This window comes from Bacillus rossius (assembly GCF_032445375.1).
Source record: "Bacillus rossius redtenbacheri isolate Brsri chromosome 4 unlocalized genomic scaffold, Brsri_v3 Brsri_v3_scf4_1, whole genome shotgun sequence".
In the NCBI taxonomy this organism is placed as follows: domain Eukaryota; kingdom Metazoa; phylum Arthropoda; class Insecta; order Phasmatodea; family Bacillidae; genus Bacillus; species Bacillus rossius.
In genome coordinates this window covers 9,225,189-9,245,953 of record NW_026962010.1, presented here as the reverse complement: position 1 = coordinate 9,245,953, position 20,765 = coordinate 9,225,189, and the positions used below count along the sequence as shown (strand labels likewise).

Genomic DNA, 20,765 nt, shown 5'->3' with positions numbered 1-20,765 from the left:
TGCTATTTATGGAAACTAATGCTTCAGAATACGCGATTTCGAATAACACGAGCATTTTTAGGAACGAATTAGTCGTGCTAAGTGAGGGATAGGTGTACTAGAAAAATGATGTGCAAAACTGTTAGCAATAAGTACTGGGTCATTGGTAACGTTATCATTGATTTTAAGTGATAATTTCTGTCTGTATCCTTCTTTCATAATTTTTACATAGCGCCAAAATTTTTTTGGATTTTTTTTAACTTTATTGTTAAGATTTTGTAGCCAAAAATTTTTGTCCCGAGAAATGAGACTTTTGGCCTCTCTACGATATTGAGAAAATAAATCATAATAATAGGGGTTCATTTTTAAAAGAGAAGAATTCAATGTCATTGTTTTTATTTTTTTAAATACCTACTGTTTTTAATACTTACTCCACCAAAATAGTGTATCTGTAAGATGCATTTTTACGATAAAATATTTCATAAATTGGCCTAAAACACATACATTCAGAATAACAGTAAAAAAAAATTGGCGAGAGTTTTTGGCTTAAAAGTTTAAAGTGATTCAATAAGAGATGAACAATGAAGCAAATTTAATTAATTTTTCTAATCTATGCACTTTGGTACAATTTTTGTTCGGAAATAATGATTTTAAAACTTTAAATGATTACTTTTTTTTGTGATTTGAATTAAGTTTTGTTTAAATGCTGCTTAATTCCATTATATAACTTCAATTTTGGTGCTATTGTGTATTACGTATTAACGTGCATTTAGGTGGTATGCGGTGCTTCGACATGCTTTTCAATGTTATTTTGGTTTTTTTGTAACTCACCATATAATGTTGTCCCTAGTGATAGTATATCTGAGGAGATGTAAGTTGTGGATTAGCATGTCTTGAGTTGTACATGTATATATTACACACTTCCAGTACTTTCATTGCCATACCGGGGTGATGGGAGAGCAATCAGGATCTCCTTGCGGTTGGCTGGTCCAGATCTGGCTCCACCTCCATCGGCTAACTGTAGCATGTCCTGCCTCATCCGTCAGTGAGAGGAGGTTCTGACATCCAGGAGTTGTAGGTTGTGGGGCCCTTAACAACACTTTCCTGACATGAAGTCAGACAAGCAAAGGCCTGTGTTTCGAAAGAAGTGTATACTGAATAAACCTGAGGGCTGGCGGGATGTCACCAGACACACGCACTTACCGAGATTAGTGTTCGCAGTTCTGTAATAATTTAGTGTGTGCCACGTATCAATGCATGCTGCCTTCAACCTCATCGATGTGGTATGGGGATTCACTTTTGTATGTTAGAACAATTAATGGGTGTCACCGTATTTAAGGGACGACTTCCAAATTTGTAGTAAAACAAACTTTTTTGATGATTGTCTATTACTATAAACTGACATCAATGCAATTTTCAATTGGTGTAAACTTAATTTTGTATCTTTTAATAACGAGAAAACAAAAATCATATATTTCACTAGGAAATATTTACCTATTAAATATGATTGCAAAATAGATAATACTATATTTCTCACATAATCCACTTAAAAGATCTTGGCATAATTTTAGATATCAAATTATATTTTCATCAGCATGTTAATCACCTAATTAATCAGTAGTTCCAGAACTTAAGCATTAGTCAAATACATCATGTTTTATGCTACTAATTTTGATTCTATTCTTTCTCTTTATTTTTCACTAATTAGATCTAAATTAGAATATTGTTCAAAATTTGGAATGCTATCAAATCATCCGATATAAATAAAATTGATCAATTCAAAATAAAACATACAAACTTTATAGATCGGAAACTTTTTTTTTTCAATCTAACTTAGTTCTTTCAGGCAGAAGAGCATACCTAGATTCACTTTTTGTTAAAAATTGTTATAGCTTTAAAATTAGATGCAAATAAATTCTTGATAATACTGGACTCAACCGTGTGCACACTTTACAAAAAGAATGTTATTGTCTTTACACTCACTTCCAATTTTAAAAATTTAGAAAAACTTGTTAATTAACTCGATAAGTTAGTAGTTGTTACTACTAACTCATTTATCCTAACCTTATGTTATAGTAGTTTAGTTTTACAGCATTACATCTACTTTGTATTTAACCTGATACATATGTTAGTTACCCTGCATTTACTCTATAACGTTTTTTGTAAATTATTCATCAATGTCTTTTAAATATTGTTATGCTTGTTTCTTTGTTTGGTATTAATATGATACTGGTATATTTGTTTTTGTTTTTAATTTTATCATTGTAGTATTTTATCCATTTATTTGTCCATTGTCATGTGTTATTACTTTGCTAGTATCAGTGTTTTTATATAATGTTGTGCCCATTATATGATTTTTTTTTTAACTTTAGCCAGGCATGTTAGAAATAAAAATAAATAAAATATTGGCGGACAAAGCATAACACCGTAGATGTGGGTAGAAGTTGGTCTCTGAAGATCACACATGAATAACAGATTCAGAATATAAAAAGGAGGAGAAGAAGGGAGAAAACCAGTTCCCTTGAGTCCAGTGACTGTTTGCCCCTGCGTGTCAGGTCTGGCGAGTCGCCCTGGTCTGTGCGCAGAGAAGCAAGAGCACGGGGGCCTCAGGAACGTGCTGAGCCGGATGGCCGAGATGGAGCTGGAGGACCTGCCCGCCTACATCCAGACTTGCTCCACGATCTACGTGCCGGAGATCGGGTTCCTGATCGCAGTGCCCTTCTGGGCACCGAACCTGCAAGACACTGATCTGCAGATCCCAGGACTTGAGTTCATGGTACGGAGCTTCCACATCTCGGCGTCACTTCAGTGCACACGTGTTAGCGCTCGTAGAAGAAAAACAAGTGTGTAAATAAAAAATATTTTGGTATGCAGTGTTAAGACACTGAATTCACTTTCCAAAGGACCCTTGTCCAGCCTTCCAGGTTTTGGTTGGCTGGGATGATACCTTACTAAGCCATGCTGAACATCTCCGACATGTGTCTGTGACCTGATTACCTCGTCGAGACGTGAAGTTCCACTTCGTACAAACAAATCTGGTGCAGATGTGCACAGTGGCTCCTGGAACACTTCTCTGGAGCGGCCATCGTGCAAAGAAAAGATGCAGTTGCAAAACATTACATGGAATAAGTCAGAGTTAGCCTTGGAATACTTACAAATCTATGGTCTTAAATAATGAACTTTAATAGATAAAATAAAATTTTGGGCTTGGAAGGGGCAATCAAATCATCCCTAGTATTTTCTTTGGTGTAGCGATTGGATGTGCATTCACTATGTTTTTCTGATTGCATTACATTCCTCGGGCAGTGAAAAACAAAGGCAGATTGCTAGTTAGTGACTAAGAGTTTTGACCCAAGGACCTAGTGGCCAGAGAGAAAAGCTGTGATTTGAGAGAACAGAAACATGAAAGCCATTGATGTCAGGATTTTTTTTTCCCGCCATACTGCCAACAGACTTATTGGATATGTTTTTAGCACATGGTTACAGGCATAAATTGCAAGAATTTTATTACTGGAGATATGGCTTTATGTAGGTTAACCATAATTTTTAAACTTAACTTTTGCTTTTGCTTGTTGATCTGAAGTTTTTTCATTATTCATTGGTTTTTGTTTTAGTTCATTGCATCAGAAGTTGCTCACTTCAAGTCTCCTAGATGCCGTGGTGAGAACCAAGCATTTTTATATAATTTGTCAACATAAATATGTACTAGAGGTGTGCGAAGCTTCGGAAAGTCTACGTTGAATCAAAGTAGGTAACAAAAAAAAAGTTTTACTCACCACCCACGGAGGCCAAATAAACCTGGCACCTTTCACACAAGCACATAAGCATTGGGAGGGGGGAGGGACTAAATAGCTAAATGTTTACACCACACTGTTCAAGATGAGGGAAGACATTTTTAACAGGTGTTCAGTGAACATTTAGACTGGTAGGTGGATATTAATAAATAAATAAATAAATAAATAAATAAATAGTAATAAATATCTATACACAATTAGTAAAGCTGGGACATTATTTTTTTTTATGCAGGATCGAGCTAAAAGAATCAAATGAAATTAAGCCATTTGTAAATGGAACTGCCTGCAAGTTGAGAGCAAACTTTTATTTTTTTTTACGAAGATTAGTATATCAAAATACTGTTCAAACAATATTTTGTAAGCAAAATTACAAAAACAATGCCTTTTTTATAACCAAATTGTGGAACTCAAATTATGTTTAAAAGACTTGCTTCAAAATAATTCTCAAAATCATCAACTCATAACAATAACTGTTAAATGTGTTTGTTACTATTTTTGGTTATCTAGCTGGGCCAGTCTGGAATGTAACAAAAATTCAGCCTATGACATCTTATTACTGTTACCAGACTTTCTAATCCTATATGATATCCTATATAAATATTTATTTTGTTAATTTTATAATACTATCCAACTACTAAAGTTTAAATGTTCACTGAACATCTGCCAAATGTTTCCCCTCATCTTGAACAGTGTGTAGTAAAAGTTTAGCTAGTTTTTTTTAATTCTTTCTTCCCTTCTCCCAATGCGTGTGCGCTTGTGTGAAAGGCGCCAGCAGGTTTATTTGGACTTCGTGAGCGGTAAGTCGACTTTTTTTTTTACTAAGTTTCTAAGTTGAAGAAATTATTGCTTGAGCTGTCAAAAGAGAAGCATCATCACACATCAGTCACTTGGCAAGGGGGTGGGGGGAAGTGTGCAACCATCAGGTCACTGCTGTGTATTAGCTACCCGAGAAACATTGTTGACAGTTCTCATCCATTTGTAATGGCTGAAATGGTTCCTTCCCGCTAAAAGCTGCAGTTAGTCAACACAGCATTGTTATTTACGGCACCAAAAGGCTACATCAATACAGCTTTTTAACTGCTTTGCTCTAACAAAACAACCTTCGGAATTTTCCAATTTTTAAAATTTTCTCTAAGACAAAGTCAAAGAAAATTAGTCTTCGATTCGACTTTATCTTTCCGAAGAATCGCACAATCCTATGTTTTACTGGGTTAGATGATGCAGGAGACAATTTTTTTTTCCTTTCTATTTCCTTCGTTATTGCTAAAATATGAGTTGGAGATTTAGCCACTTGCACCTTTAAGTGAAAGTTATAGCTGAGACACCATTGACATGTCTCTCACATGAACAGTAGAAGTACAGTCTAAAGCAGCACACCACACTTTCAGCAGTTGCTTGCCTAAAATGTTAATTAATGCAGAGGCAAGATTTTGAATTATTAGTTTTATTTTAGAGAATATTAAAACTTCATTTTTATGAAGGCTTATTGGAAGACTGCTTTCGAATTCAAAGATTAATTCCAGCTACTATATGCTTTATTATAAACATGAAACTATGTTAGGTTTTTGTTAAAACAAAAAATTTTTTAGTGGTGGTGGTGGTGGTGGTGGTGTTGGTGTTGGTGTTGTTGTGGTTGGTGGTGGTATGTGGTGGTGGTGTTTTTTTTTTTTATGATTGGTGATATGGATAAAAATCAATACAGATCCAATTACAGATTCATTTCTTTAACAGATCCAATAACCAATACAAAAGCAATTCATTTTTTTTAAATAATTGTTGGTTTGTAAATTGTTTAAACCTTAACTTGACTCTTGTATCCCCACTCCTGTTTTTTTTTTCCTGTATCCGGTTAGTATGTGTATGTCGCGGCCATTGCCGTTTGTGTGATGTTTATCATGTGTAGTAAAATACAATCGGTACTTGTTGACCGATGCATTATTATCTAAACTGCATATACCCAACAATAATCACAATGCAAGTCTACAGAAATTCAACATTTGTAAGAAATGTCAGTACCTTGATAAAATTCTTTATTAAAAGGATTTTTTTGAATTACAAAAATTGTATTTTATGGCATAAAATTAAGTAATAGATGCTTGCAGAACTATAAATAGGTATCAGAAAATGGCTAAAAATTTTCTTTTTTTCACATGTAATGGTTTCTCAAGTATTAGTTTTTTAATTGTCGGTTGGAAATAAATACATTGAAAATCTAGAAAATTGGGAATATCGGCCGATCCCCGATACCAATTCTTAAACGATTACAGCTGTACATCACTTATAAATACTACTAAATTACGGGAAGAATCAACCAGTTTCGATTCCAAAACCATTACGTTCTAAATCCTTTGATTGGTAAAATTGGCGGAGTCAGAACCAGAATTAGTATTCATACAGACTGTCTACAGAATGTTACGTGAAATTAAGAAAAAACTTTTACGTAAAAATATTTTCAATATTTTCCTGCTTACTTTCCCTTAGTAATGCTACATCACTGTTTCGTGGACTTCATGTCGGTGTAATAGTTACGTAACTGTCTCCAGAGTTGGATGCTACTCTGGGCGACATGATGGTGAGCATCGTACAACACGAGAAGCGTTTAATCAGGAATCTCGTGGAGTACGTGCGAGAGAAGATTGTCCCACTTCACGAAATGGTTCAACTGGCAGCCGAGCTTGACTGGTAGGTTCTCAGTTCGTACGATGTACGTAACAATTTATTTTTCTATCTCTAATGTGTTTCTGTACCTGTTCGTTCATGCAATGATGTGCACAGTATAGTTTGAGTAATACCACCCCACTTCACACGGTGTTCATCAGACAAAGAATTAGTTGCCACCACATTCTCCTAATTTCATCCTCTGTGCCTTGTCAATGATGATGAGAAGAGAATGAAATTTCCTAATCTAGGCTTATCCTACTCACCTTGCCAATGAGCTTTACGCATATATATTGAGTGTTATGAGGCGCACCACCAAACTGTTAAAATCTTACTCATTTGCAGTTGGCATCTACTATTTTTGACAAACTGCTTGTCGGATAGAGCTTCAGTGGGAATAACAAACTGGCAGAACTTTGATCATAGTTTAGTACCGAATCATGGTGCACCTACCACAAGTGGTTCCACTTCTTCCAAACGATATCCTTGCATATGATGAATATATCATATGCTCTTGGAAGATGCTCTCAATAATGCCAAACATTAGAGGGAGCATATAGTATTTGGACCCAAGCAAGCCTAAGATAGTAGATACAGCTAGAGAACTATACGTATCCATATGACTTGCATGATTCCTGTGCAAACACAACTCCTGGTAACATTTGAGTGAATTAGTTTTAGTTAATAACTGATGTCAATACAATTGTTTTTGATGATATTTTAAATTGAAATAATGCTAAGTATGACTGAAAAAAATGTATTTTTATATTTTCTGTGTGTTTGTGTATTCATCTTTCTTTGTCTGTTCTTCTTGTTTTCTCTAAGAAATATAGTGTAAACTATCAATGGCTTATTTTAAAAATAATTAGGTAATTAAATCATAAATGTATTATCTATTATCATACGATATAAATTAAAGAAAAATTTTATATGTTTGAATTTTATATGTTGATGACTTTATGATGAACAACATATTTTAGGTATGACAAGGTGCATGTAGTTAATGTTGGATCATTTGTGCAGTACAAGTGGAAAATGGATTGGACGTCGCAGTGAAGTGGTGGGTTTTTTTCTCAGGGTACTCCCTTGCCTCCCACCAATACAAATCAGCCACTGTTCCATCCTCGTCACTTGTAATGACCTCGAAATGGGCAAGAAGTCAAGTCCTAATCTTTTCCCACTTCCGTTGGTGTGTGCAGCTTGGTGTCCATGTCGACGGTGGCCAGAGAGAACGGCTACTGCCGCCCTGCTCTGAGGAAAGAGCAGATGCTGGAGATCAAGGACGGACGCCACCCGCTCCAGGAGCTTTGCATCGACAACTTCGTCCCCAATGACACCTGTTCCGGAGGCACTCACAGCCTCATGAAAGTGCTGACCGGGCCGAACGCCAGTGGCAAGAGCGTCTATCTCAAGCAGGTACGCTCACAACTTCATGATCACACTGCCGATGTAGACATGAAACAAAATTGTGTGATCATTTCCAATTCTGAATAAGGTAATCTACAACAGGTCAGTGTTCCTCCTCGCCACCAATCACGTCTCCCATTGAATAAAAAAAAAACTATGCTTCTATGCCACCATCGAACCATGTTGCTCAAATAGTAAATATCTCAAAAACTATGTTGCTAAATGATGGATAAACATAATAAGAAGAAAAAAAGCATATTTCAGAAAATTTCAATCCATAACAGTATACTGGATAACCATTGAACAATCGGTGAACATTTATCTCGCACCGTCGCTACTTTCTGCGCAACAGTCAAACTATCAGAGGGTTAATAATTCTCTACACCATTGTTAACTGTAAGGCAGAAGTAATGTTTGTCTGAAATGGTAGATTATCTCATCCCAGGCAGAAATGCCTAGAACAAACAGAGAAGGAGACCAACAAACATTTTGATGAAGAACCATTTTGGAAGTATTAGCCGATGATGGGTTTTATCCCCGAATAGCCAGATAGAACCCTGTAATCACATGATGTCCAACTTTCAACATAACCACGCTCACTCTACAAGCTTATGTGATGTTTCATTGAATGGTTTGTCAAAATTTTGTGAAACCCAGTATTTAAACATTTTAAAATTTTTTACGTACTTGCTAAGATGTGCTAGTAAATGTTTAGATTTTAAATCTTTTCACACCAGGCAGGTGTATTTTCACGTCATACAATTATTGTGCAATTGAAAGACTTTTCATATGCTTTAATAATTCTTGTACAGTAATGTTAACTCTGCACTACATTTGCAGGTGGCATTGATATCGTACATGGCTCACATCGGCAGCTACGTTCCAGCCAGCTCTGCGACAATCGGCATCTTGGATCACATCCACTCTCGCATCCAGACTGTCGAGTCCATCGCCTCTCAGCTGTCTGCTTTCATCATCGACCTGCAGCAGGTAATCTCACACTTGTAGTTCCCCCCTCCACCCAAGACAGGTCGGATCACCTTCTACTAGGGATCTGCGACTACTTTAAAGTCTTGAATAACCGAGCTTCCTTATTATCCGAGCCAACCTAAAGCACCATTACCAGCAAAGACTCTTGAAACATTTTCTAGAGGACATGGAAAATGATCTAAATGTTGTTGAAAGCCTAAAGAAAAAATAACCTCAAAGATGCCATTTATTGTCACTAAGTAACAAGAAATAATCTACACCAAAGTAAAAGCTGGAAAAAATTTCACCCTGAAAAATGATACCAACAGGCCATCAGGAAACCAAGACGATTTTCTCATTATGTCCGCGGTATCCGAGATTTTGCTTATCTGAGGTTACCGCAGTTAACTCGTATCTGAGGTTACTACAGTTAACTCGGTTAATGAAGACTTCTGTATTAGAAAAATATTTTGTATTTGTGAATAATTTGATATTCAATTTATTTCATCTTGAATAATTTTTCAAATTATTTAGTTAGCAATTTATACACCAAATTGATGAAAAATATAAATGAAAAAAAAAAGGTGTAACATATATCAACATTAAGCCAAAATATTTATTGAGAAATTTGGATTTGTTTTCTTCAACATGCTTTTGATGTGTAACAAATAATGCGATTATTATTAAAAATTATAAATATTCTATTTTTATGTAAACAATCAGTTTTATCAACAAAATAATGTTTAAAATAAAAAATTTTACTGGTTTAAAAATACATTGCCTGGTTTTTTGTAAATTTATTTTCTTGCATTTTACACCATACTATTATGGTTCCATTTATGAATATTTCTCTCTTTTTCATTTAAAATTATTTTGCATCAGTCTTTCTTGGGCTTTGTAAGGTGCAAAAAAAAAATGGTTGTCTAAAGTCGGTTTACGGACGATAGTTTTACGTGACAACGTCATTACAAAACATTGATGAAATGGTTGCATACTTTTATGAATAAAATTGAATAATTTTTATTGAATTATCACTATTTTGTATGGATACAAGAAGGAGTGAAATGAAATCTACAATTTAATTGATAAATTTTCTTTTATTTGCACTCATTAATAAATATGTTTACTACTTTAACGAAGAGATTATATGGACTATAATTTTTATACATGTTTGCTATTTAACTTCTTCCAATCTGTGTTATTCTGTTAAGGATAGGACGATGATAGGAAAAGTAGGAAACGAATGGGAGTGTTTCAAGTTTAATGTGCCTCGAAAAAGTCAAATCGATGGTTGTTCCAATTGAGTGGAAGAGAGATAGATGCGGCGCAAGCATACAATGAGCATAACGTGTCACAGCGTGTTGGGACAATGTGCGTTACGGGACACTTTTTCGTGAGTGCAGCCGGCGTTCATCGTTTATTAGACGTTGTCACGTCAAAAATATGGTATTGCATCATGTTTAAAATTGATTTGAAAAATATTCAATATTCATAAATAATTTTACTTGTTATTCTAAATTCAATTCAAATAATAAAAACAGGATTTGCAGATGCCTACCTTCCACTTCCCTAACCTTCCGAGTGACTTGCCATACCATTCGTAGTTCATGCCCAACACTATTGTACCACCTTACTCCTTATCAGCCATTGTTACTGACAACCTATTGATCACATGAAACAAGAACAGGAAACGTAATGTTGAAGTGTTACATTGCCTTCTTACAGTTTATCGTCTCCTAGTGATTATTGTGTTCGTGATTTGTATTTCTCCGGGCATGGTCTAATTAATGTTAATTTAGTTTTGAATGTTTTGTACTTCTGCTTAGTAAAAATGTTTAAATTATTTTACATACTTAATTAATATAGCTTTTGTTATTTGATAATTGATACATAAAGTTTAAAGTAATTAAATAGCTGTTTAGGTTCCTTCTCCTTTGTCTTTGTAGGTATTATCTTTTAGCTTCCTTTGTCTCTTTGACTTCACTCAGAATTTAAAAAAAAGAGTCAAATTCACAGATCCCTAGTTACAAGAATGTCATGGAGTGAAGTATTATTTCTCAATTAAACATAGTCTTCTGTATGTGAAGTGCATTAAATTTTCAAAAAATTCCGAACTTAGGACTCGGCAGACAAATCTTACTAAGCATTTGCATAATAAGTTTAAAAAATTTAGCACCTACCCTATTAATAGATACAATTTTATCCTTTTGAAAATTTTTAGGGATGTGCGGGTATCCGATATTTTCGGGTACAGTTCGAATCCACGACTACCCGAACCCGGAATTGTATGTACATGGATTCGAACAGTATTACGGATATTCACAAACGTTATAAATTTATTTAATAGGCTTAAAAATACTAGCAGTGAAAAATTAAATTAGGCTACTATTACGTAAGTATTTATATGATCTATCAAAGAAAAAAATGTAAATTAAATAATTAACACAGTGACATTAAAATAATTTCAACATATCGAGAGCTTAAACTGTAATCACGAATATCGTCATATAGCAAACTACAAACTAAAAACAATTACATACCTACAAGTTACCAACTACTTTTGTTTTTGTTCTTATAAATTGTTGTAGGCATGTTGTACTAGCCTATATCATTATTATTGTGAACAATGCTATTGATAATAAATTTAGATGTATAAAAAAAAGGAGCCCAACATCTTTTGCTTGATTTGCAATTTGCAGTCAGTTGCAGTATTCATAGAATATTGTATTATTTTTATATTAAAAAATACTGCTTTAGCTTGCTTACATTACCGCTACAACTAAGTTCTTACATAAATGAATATGATATACAGTTAATTATGTACTTCAAACTGCACCAAAACATATCAATGTAGGCCTAGAAATGAGCTGTCTTTAAGCATTCATGGAACAGAAACTTGTAAAAACCAATTGAATTAGATAGGCCAAGTAGAGAATATTTGAAACTTGCTTCATGTTTTGGTTTTCATTGTTTAGAGTGTTTATTATTAATTTTACATTTCAATCTCAGTATAAGAAATAATTGCCAGTAGTTACAGTTAGAAAAAAAAGAACACACTTTTTTAAATTAATCGGTTATTTTTAATTATTCTGTGCTTAATATTCGAAATCGGATTCATACCTCAAATATTGCCAGGGATTCAAGTCGGATTCGAACCAAACTGAAAATCAAGGATTCGCACATCCCTAAAAAAAAATTTCCGTGATAGTAAGTCTAAATTTCAATGTACCTATATTGAGAAACATCTTAACATGGATTTACTGTATCATGTAATTTGAGTTGTTTATTCTTGCATGTTTTTTTTTTTAAATACCTCAGAGGTTGGTACTGTGAAATCTCTTTAATTGAGCATTCTGTGATATGCTACATTCTGTATTCCGGTACGAAGCAAGCCTCTCACATTTCAGATTTTCTCTGGTTGGATTCCGACTGCCGACCTTGGCTGCCAGGTCGCGTTACTGAGCTACCCAGCATTTTCTAGCTCAAGCTCAAAGAGTTCATCGTGGCTACTGGCTTTACACTTCGTAACAACGTTTCCTGTTTTCTTATTGCACGCGTACGTTTGAGTAATGATTCTTTTAAGAAGACCAGCACACATTTGTATTTTAATTTTCTATAGAGAAACTCATTACAAATTGTTTTCGTACAGAAGCTTTCACAGAATTTAATTTCATTTGGGAAAGGGGGGGGGGGGGGGGAGAGTAGAACCACACTGGCCACTGTTCGCTTTGATATTATTATTATTATTTTTTTTGTGTAATGGTAGATTTTTTTGTTTTGTTTTGCCCCCTGTGCTGTATATTAATTTTTCTTTGTTTTCCCAATTAAAAGTACATGAATGTTGGGCATGCCGGGGGATAAAGAGTAAAGAGGATGTGTGAGTGTGGGAAGCTGCAGCGACAGGGGTGCGCAGATGTCGCTGTCGCTGTACTGCTCCACGCCCAGCTCCCTCGTGGTGATAGACGAGTTCGGCAAGGGCACGGCGGAGCTGGACGGGCTCGCCCTGCTGACTGCCTGCCTGCGCCACTACCTGTCGCGTGGCTCCAACTGCCCGCACGTGCTGGTCTCCACGCACTTCCACCAGATCACCACGCTGCTGCCAGCCTCGCCTCTGCTCTCCTTCCAGGTACCCCCCCTTCACAGTCACACCAAAGATACAGTACATGCTGGTAAATGGTATATACACTAGAGTCCCGTTATAGTGAGGTGTCACGGTTCCGGGTTTGATCCTCGCTATAACCGAATTGGATAGATTTTGGCCCCCCAAAAATAAAAATTAACCGAAAATAGCATAAAAATTGTGTTTAAACCTGTATAATTGGAAAATAACAGGTTATATTAACGAAATCTTAATTTCTGTGAGCAGATGTGTGAATTCTCTTTAAAACGATACCCCACAAGTACGGATGTGATCACTGATTGCGTCAAAATAACCAGAATACCCTACCACGCCACGTAAGTATAGCATCTGAGCCCGCAATCGATTACTCGACTTGGCCAGCAGCCGACACAGCATTATCCTGCTATCTATTGTCGATGCGGGCTGTCTGCTGGCGGCCATGTTGGTTCGGGATGTTGCTAACAAGCGGCGCTAGTGTAGCTCGACGATTTAATTCCTTACAAAAACGCAGGAGTGTGGCAACGCACGTACGCCTCAAACGAAATAGTCGCTGGAAAACTATACTTTTTTCATTTAAAGAAACCTGTTAACTTTTTTAGAAAATAAATTTGGGATTAAACTCAAACCATCACCACCCCTTTCCCCGACAGATACCCCAACAACTGACCGAAACAAAAGTTACAAGAAAACTGTCCTAGCGATTCGGAAATAAATACAGTAGTGCCTACTATTTGTCAGATAGTAAAATAAATAACGTGACGTGTTTGTAAACGTGTCACGACCGAAATAATTCCAAACAATTTTTGTGTATTTGTGTATTATTAATGCGATCAATTAGCAACAAGTATAACGACGGCTCTGACTTTTTTGGCCTAACATAGTTATAAACAATGTTATTATTCGTTAATGAAAATGTCCCAACAAATTGATTAAGAGCATTTATATTTTTTTTTAAAAAGTGCACAGTGTCATGTTGAATGGCGGGAATAATAAGAAATGTGTACAAGTATATGTATATTCAAAGGCTTGGTTTATTCGACTCGAGCATACCTTGGCCTTGAAGCCAGCCAGTGATGCTGTGACTGTGAAGTCGCAGGCACAGATAACTAATGGAAGTTTGATAAAAGAAAGGACGGGATTCTATTTTTAAAGCCACGCACTTATGTGGCGACTGCAAGGCTGAAGAATGTGACAGCGTCAACGGCAAGATGTCTAGCGGCGAGCGAGAGGGGTGGAGATAAAGCAGACAAATAACCAAAGCGCGCTTCACCCGATAACGCCGTAAATTCCTCAAAAAGACCTCGTTATAGCCGTGTTTTCGCTACTACCGTGCTCGCTATAACGGGATTCTATTGTATTTGTTTGATAATTCATCTGCACCCCACTCTACCATAATCTGACTACAAACTGGTCTCGCCCCCTAGGTAGCATAGTTGCTTCACGTATGATTATTAGCTGGATCAGCACTGTACTTGCATCCTGTAGTGCGGCAATATCTGGTAACGGACATTAACGGCTGTTTTTTTTTTTTGCAGGGTCAGTATTGAGCCTGTGTTATTTTAACCTTAGCTCTATTTTCAATTGAAATAATATTCCCTGTCTCCTAGAATAAGCGGGACAAAAAAGGGGTTGGATCTGAACACAAATACCTTTTTAGTTTATGTTCCAACATTTTATGCTGGCATTTTATTTCTGTCTGGGCAGGCAAGTGCCACAGGCAATTTCAGAGATTTGCAAACATTTACTTTCTGGTGTCACACAGGTATGCTGATAGCAGCTAGTTATTCATTGGCTTAAAGTTAAGTTAGAAAGATGTATGGTTGCTGGCAATAGTATAAGTTTTCATTGGGAAAAGGTTTAGCTTTTAAGCTTTTAGTGGTACCGGGATCACACTTACGGTTCTCAATGCAGGTTAATTTGCTGCGAACGGGTGGAACGGAGAACTAAGAACCGGAACTGTCACATCACTATTAAACCGCCTTTGAATAAGGGCATGGTTCATAAACATTTACTTTCTGAATGATTCGAATTTTCATAGCTGTTCATGCATGATGTACTAACCGGGACTAGTATTTGTTGTCCTCATTCGAGAATAAATTCAACTGCCACCAGGCTTTCAGATATTCTGCACTTCCTGAGTGAGAAGTGGTGAAACGTTGGACTAGCTTTCAGGGGGACCCGGGTCCCAATCCCAGTCAGGCCATCCTGACGTCCTTGCTCCACGGGTTTCCGAAATAACCCAGGCAAACACTGGGATGATTCCTTACAAGTTACAACGATAAGTCATGACCATTTCCTTCCCCCGAAATCCTTGGTCTGTTTGTCACGTGTTGCCCTGTCTAATGACCTCACTGTCCACTAGACATGAAACTAAAACAAATAAATAAGTAAATAAAAAGAACACATTCCTTTATCATGTAATTTATACAAAGTTTCTTCAAATACATTATGAATATTCTTTAAAAATTCACTAGGCATATTTAGCTTCAGGTAATTTTGTGTTTTCTTTAACAATAATTAAAAGTTACTCATTCTTTTTCTTCTTTTTTTTCCATCTCACATGATAAATTATGAATTCTACTTAATCTGAACTGACACCAGAATATCTGTTAGGGAAATGCACATTCCATTATGAACTTTATTTTTGTATACTTTATACCTTAAAAAAAAAATTAAAGGGGCACTCCACTTTAAAAGGATAATCCTAAAAGCATATGATGACTTCATTGTTTAACTGAGCTGGAATCCTCGCGAGCTTTCTAGCAACCTGGCTGCAAAAAGCTTTCAGCAAGACATTACTATGACAACTGCATGTGCATTGCACAAAGCCGTAACTGGGAATTTGTGAAGGAGGTGGTCCAGTATAACTGTTTTATCATTTTTTTATGAGTAAGTTTTCTTTTTAATTGAGTTTTAATAGAAAACTGTCACACTAAAATCTCAAGGAACAGTATACTTGTATAAGTCCAACATTTACACATATAAATTTAAGTAATGATTTTTCTTGGGGGGGGAAAAATTAACACATTTTTTTTTATATTTTGTTTTTATTAAATTTTTTATAACACTTTTTTCTTAATTCAACAATAAGTCATAAATATATTCATACTATTAAATGCATGAAAGACATGCTTACAGCTAACACGTGTACAAACCGGCATTAAATAGAGACTTCTTGCTGCTTTTGTGTATGAGGCATGTTGGGCTAGGTGTGTGGGAGGAAATGCAATTATTGTAGCCCACTATAAGGATTACAATAATCCTTCCAAATAAAACTCTCTCTAACCTTATGCTAGCTAAGTTTCTGTAATTTTCTTATTCTATCTTCAATAGTTTTTTTTTAATATTTAAACTTTGAAGGGAGGGGTCCCAACCCCACTGATCTCCCCCCTGGCTACGTCCCTGCATTACAAAAAAAACCTCAGTATAACAAAACTGAAGGGTCTGGATGGATTATAGAGAAGTTTTTTATAAAAAGTTTGGAACAAAACAAGGTATGGTAGTGCACACTATTGGATTTTACGCTATTCTTGTACGTAATTTGTTACGTTGTATGTTTTTGCCCGGCTAAGCACACAGAGAAACGTAACAAAACAAAACAAACAATGTTCCTGAGGTTCTGCGTTATTTGGAAATAAAAGAGTTTATTAAATTATCTTTGTTTATTTCTTTAAAAAAAAATGTTTTTTCTCATTGTTACATGGCCTCAATACACAATTTTACAAATGAATTTAGTTAGAAAAACTTCGTTACTTGCACAGTTTTTGTCTTTTCTTATACAAATTTTAACGATGTCTTTGAATTTTGATAGGATGAGGTCCAAATACATACCCCAGCACCATACATCTTGCCGTTGATGGTCGAGGAGTCTTGTCACTCGTCAAAGAAAAAAAAAAACTTAGTAATGTCCCTTGGTTAATTACATAACTCAAGGTACCGTCGATCGCGGACCGAAATCACACGAAGTCGGGCCGATGCCGACGCCTAGGGCCTAAATTTCTAGTTAATTTGTCCGAAAAAAATGAACTTAGGTTGAAAAATTACGGCCTGGCCCCAGTCCCTAGGCCTTAAATTATCTCTTAGTAAATCTCCATTTGTCTTGCGATTTGCCGACGACGCGACCGAGTTCGGCGACGATCGAGCAACAAGTGACTTGGTCGACGAGATTACCTTCCCTTGTAAAGGTGAAAACAAGGGAGGCAACCCCGTGGGCCAACTGACCAATCAGCGCACATAATTCCAAAACATGACCATATAAGGAAATTCGTACGGGCACATCACTTGACGCCAGGGCTCGCCCTGATTGGCTGGCTAGTGGTAGCCTCCAGAGACCCTTCCAGACGGTCGCTACAGCTGTGCGTACAACGTGATGCGTAACTCCCAAACACGCATTTACAAAGTGAAAAATAACTTTCTGGCACCAGAGTATCGCACCTGTCCGCTCTTCCTTCTGTACCTTCCAGACTATTCTCAAGATATTACACTAGCAATATCCAATAGAATATAAAATTACCCAAAAAATTCCAATACAATGTTCAAAATTTTAGTAAACAAAGTTGAAATTCATACCATATTAAAAACTTTTGTTTAAAAATGATGTCCTGTAAAATTATAATCGATACTGCTTTAAACAAAACAATTACTGACAATAATTATCAAATATCAAAATTAATTATTATGAACTGGAGTTAACCCTCAAATTAATAATTAAGTATCTCAAGGAAATAAGTATTTTAAGGCTTTCCATGAAATTTAACCAAAGTAATTAATAACAATTCTTAACAGCTCTGAACTATCCTTATCTACATGTTAAATAATTACTATCTTTCATATCAAAGGGATTCTTAATATTCTTATGACAAAAAAAAATATACGTATATCACAAATCCTCATTGTGCAATGCTACAAATTGTAAAATTTTGGAGTGACTCCTGGTAGATGTGGAGGTAGAAGTTTGGAAGTTTGCCAGCAGAATAAGATGTTTCCTACTGTGGTAATTTCAACTTTCTCAAGAGTAAATTAATAGTTTTTATCACTTATTGTTTATGAAACTTTCAGAGACTAATTAATAGAGACATGCAGTTTTGGGGTTTATTTTATAGCAAAATTCGTTGTTATTTACCCTTAAAAGTGGTGTTATCATACATCAAAAGCGGTGTTATTTTTTAAATAGTTTTAGCACTATAAATTAAAAAAATTAAGCTAAGCATACCTTGAAATTTTGGACACATTCTTGCATTGTACAGTTGCACTAGCAGCAGTAATTTACAATCGAATTTACACATCACTTTTTACATACAGTAATTGAAAATATTTTAGTACCTAAACCAGCAAGAATAAATATGAAGTCTCTAAAATAGTGACATAAACACATGGAACAAAATCCTCAAACTTTAGCTCTCGAAAGCAAAAGTAGCCATGATACACAAATTAGCCTCACTTAAATTTGTCCTGCGGTCTGTTAAGACTGTGTTATATGAGGACAAAAATCGTTCACAGTCAACGTTTGCAGAAGGCATCCAGATGGCTTCAAGGCAGCTGGAAGCAAACAATGGCTGTGACAGCTTTACTACATTCAATGACTTCACTACGTCCACTGAATTGTCTGTTTCCATTTGTTTTGTAACAATGTCCTGAAGCTGACCAAAACCAGCTGTTAATTCTTCAGTGCTTATGGAGTAGAGACTATGGACAGTTTTCAGTTTCTGCACCATTTCTGGGTTTAATTTAGCAAGCAACAAACTTTCCTGACTAAAAATTTGAATTGCTTCAAATCTCTTTCTACTTGGGTCAGTTGTCATGAGAGAGTTCAGTTTGGAAAGGGCTTGTGTTGCTGTTCTTGTGATGGACACTTTAGCTTCAGCAGCTTTAGCGGGGGGCATGTTAGACAAAGCTCTACTGGTTGCCTCAAAATAAATGCCACGAGTGATGTTTTCAAATTTTTTTTTTATACCTTGCAAGTCCCCATATAGTGAATGGGCAGTTGGATACAAAGAACCTTCAAGTTTCTGTATTAGCTCTACAAGGCTCTTGGCATGCTCTTTCACAAAGACAGCTTGACAAAGAATGAGAGAAATGTCATTTTCTGTGAGTGAACACAGAAACTCAACCCCTGAATTTTGTGTTGCCTTTAGTTCATCTGTTTTGCAGAAATCAACAATGTCATGTATGTAGTCTGCTACATAAAAAACGCTGTTGAACCAGGAATTCCATCTAGTAACAACAGGAAGTGGGAACAATGGACGTTTCTCTCCATGCTTTTCTTCAAGAAAGCTAGCATACAGGTGCCTTCTTTTCCTGGTGTTGTTGAACACATTTTTTATTTTGCTCATAGCATTGTTCAACTCAGGCAACTCTTTCACCCAGACATTGCCAACTAGATTTAACTTATGTGCCCAGCACTGGACATGCGTTAACTGGTCTCCAAGGATTACTTCGAGAGTACTAACAGCCTTGGTCATATAACGAGCAGCATCAGTTACTACTGAGAGCACATCACCATACTGTACATTGTACATTTTGAGTGAATCTAAAATTGCCCTCACACAGTTTGTGGCATTAGCAGCTTCAAGAAAGTGAACTCCTGCAACAAATATTTCTGGTTTATCCTGTTGAAGATTCAGAATTCTAAATAAAACAACAAATACACACCTACCCATTTTATCTGTTGTTTCGTCGCACAGTATGTCAATTTTTTTGTCCTTTAATGCAGTTTTGGCATCTTCAATTCTGCATTTGGCTATGTCCCCTACATATTTCTCACGGACTGTTCTCGCAAGTGGCATGTCTCCAGCACCTTCGATGTATTTGTTCAGCCATGCCCTGATATTAGGATCATCAAGCTTTTCAAGGGGTATATTTGCCTTTATAAAGGTCTCTGCTGTTTCCTTTATAAATTCCAACTTTTTGTCTTTTTGGACATTATTTTTTGCTGTCTGAAACGCTGAAGATATTGACGACTGGCGTTCAGACGCACTAGATGAGCCTTGCAATGAAGAGAGACGCTTCTTGTGTTTTTCACTGCCTACATGTTTTTCACATGAGTCTTTCCTATCCCAAGAGACGGTGACATTACAGTGACGACAAAAAAGTGTGGTTGAATCACTAGCATAAAGTCCGTGTTGAGAAAATTCAGAGGCTCGCTGTTTTGCAGTTACCGGCACTTTAGGCATTTTAATAGGCCTAATGTTTTAGCCGACCTTTAAATTGTACACCTTTAATTTATTTCACAGACGTTGAAAACTATCTGTAACAAAATTCGACCCGTTAAACTTTAACTTGCGCACAACAGAATGTTACGAATCGTCACCGTGTTTGCATTTTAAATTTGGTATTTGGTTAATAAAAATGGACGCAATGGACAAACAACGCTAAAGACTATATAAGAGAACAACGCTTCGAGAAACAACCTGCTGTAAACACCGTGATAATCGACTGTCCAGGCGAGCCGAATATCAAAATACAGCAAAACCCCTTATTTGCACTTTTCATGGGGACAAAGTAAAAAAGTGTAAAAAGCGGGAAAGTGTAAATAAAGGGAAAAGTAAGAAATATGTTAAAGTTAATTAAAATACAGTCGCATCCTGCCGCGTTCAGAACGGGCTACATTACACAGTAAAAATAAATAAAAAAGGGGCGCAAATTGATGAAAATTTACCGTCAATTGCGCGCCTTGCGCGGAGAAAGGTCATTGTACTCGATCATCTGTTGTTACAGTGCGGCCCAGTGCGGCGTCTGTTCTCTGAGCTGCGCATGCGCAGTATAACTCATTCAATGCTCCGCCCAGACTCGTGACCTTCCATCAGCAGCCAGCCAATAGAAGCGAGCCTAGCGGAAAA

At 36.2% G+C, this 20,765-nt stretch overlaps 1 protein-coding gene across 1 annotated transcript in view; it reads left to right on the top strand.

Annotated features, from left to right (window-relative positions):
* The window catches only part of LOC134541686 (mutS protein homolog 5-like), a 53,113-nt gene that overhangs the window by 26,946 nt on the left and 5,402 nt on the right, over positions 1-20,765 (top strand). Inside the window, exons 11-16 of the mRNA XM_063385302.1 lie at positions 2,565-2,755; positions 3,594-3,639; positions 6,317-6,455; positions 7,631-7,847; positions 8,679-8,828; positions 12,721-12,933. Coding sequence (XP_063241372.1) covers positions 2,565-2,755; positions 3,594-3,639; positions 6,317-6,455; positions 7,631-7,847; positions 8,679-8,828; positions 12,721-12,933 — 956 coding nt within the window. The remainder of the gene's footprint in view (positions 1-2,564; positions 2,756-3,593; positions 3,640-6,316; positions 6,456-7,630; positions 7,848-8,678; positions 8,829-12,720; positions 12,934-20,765) is intronic.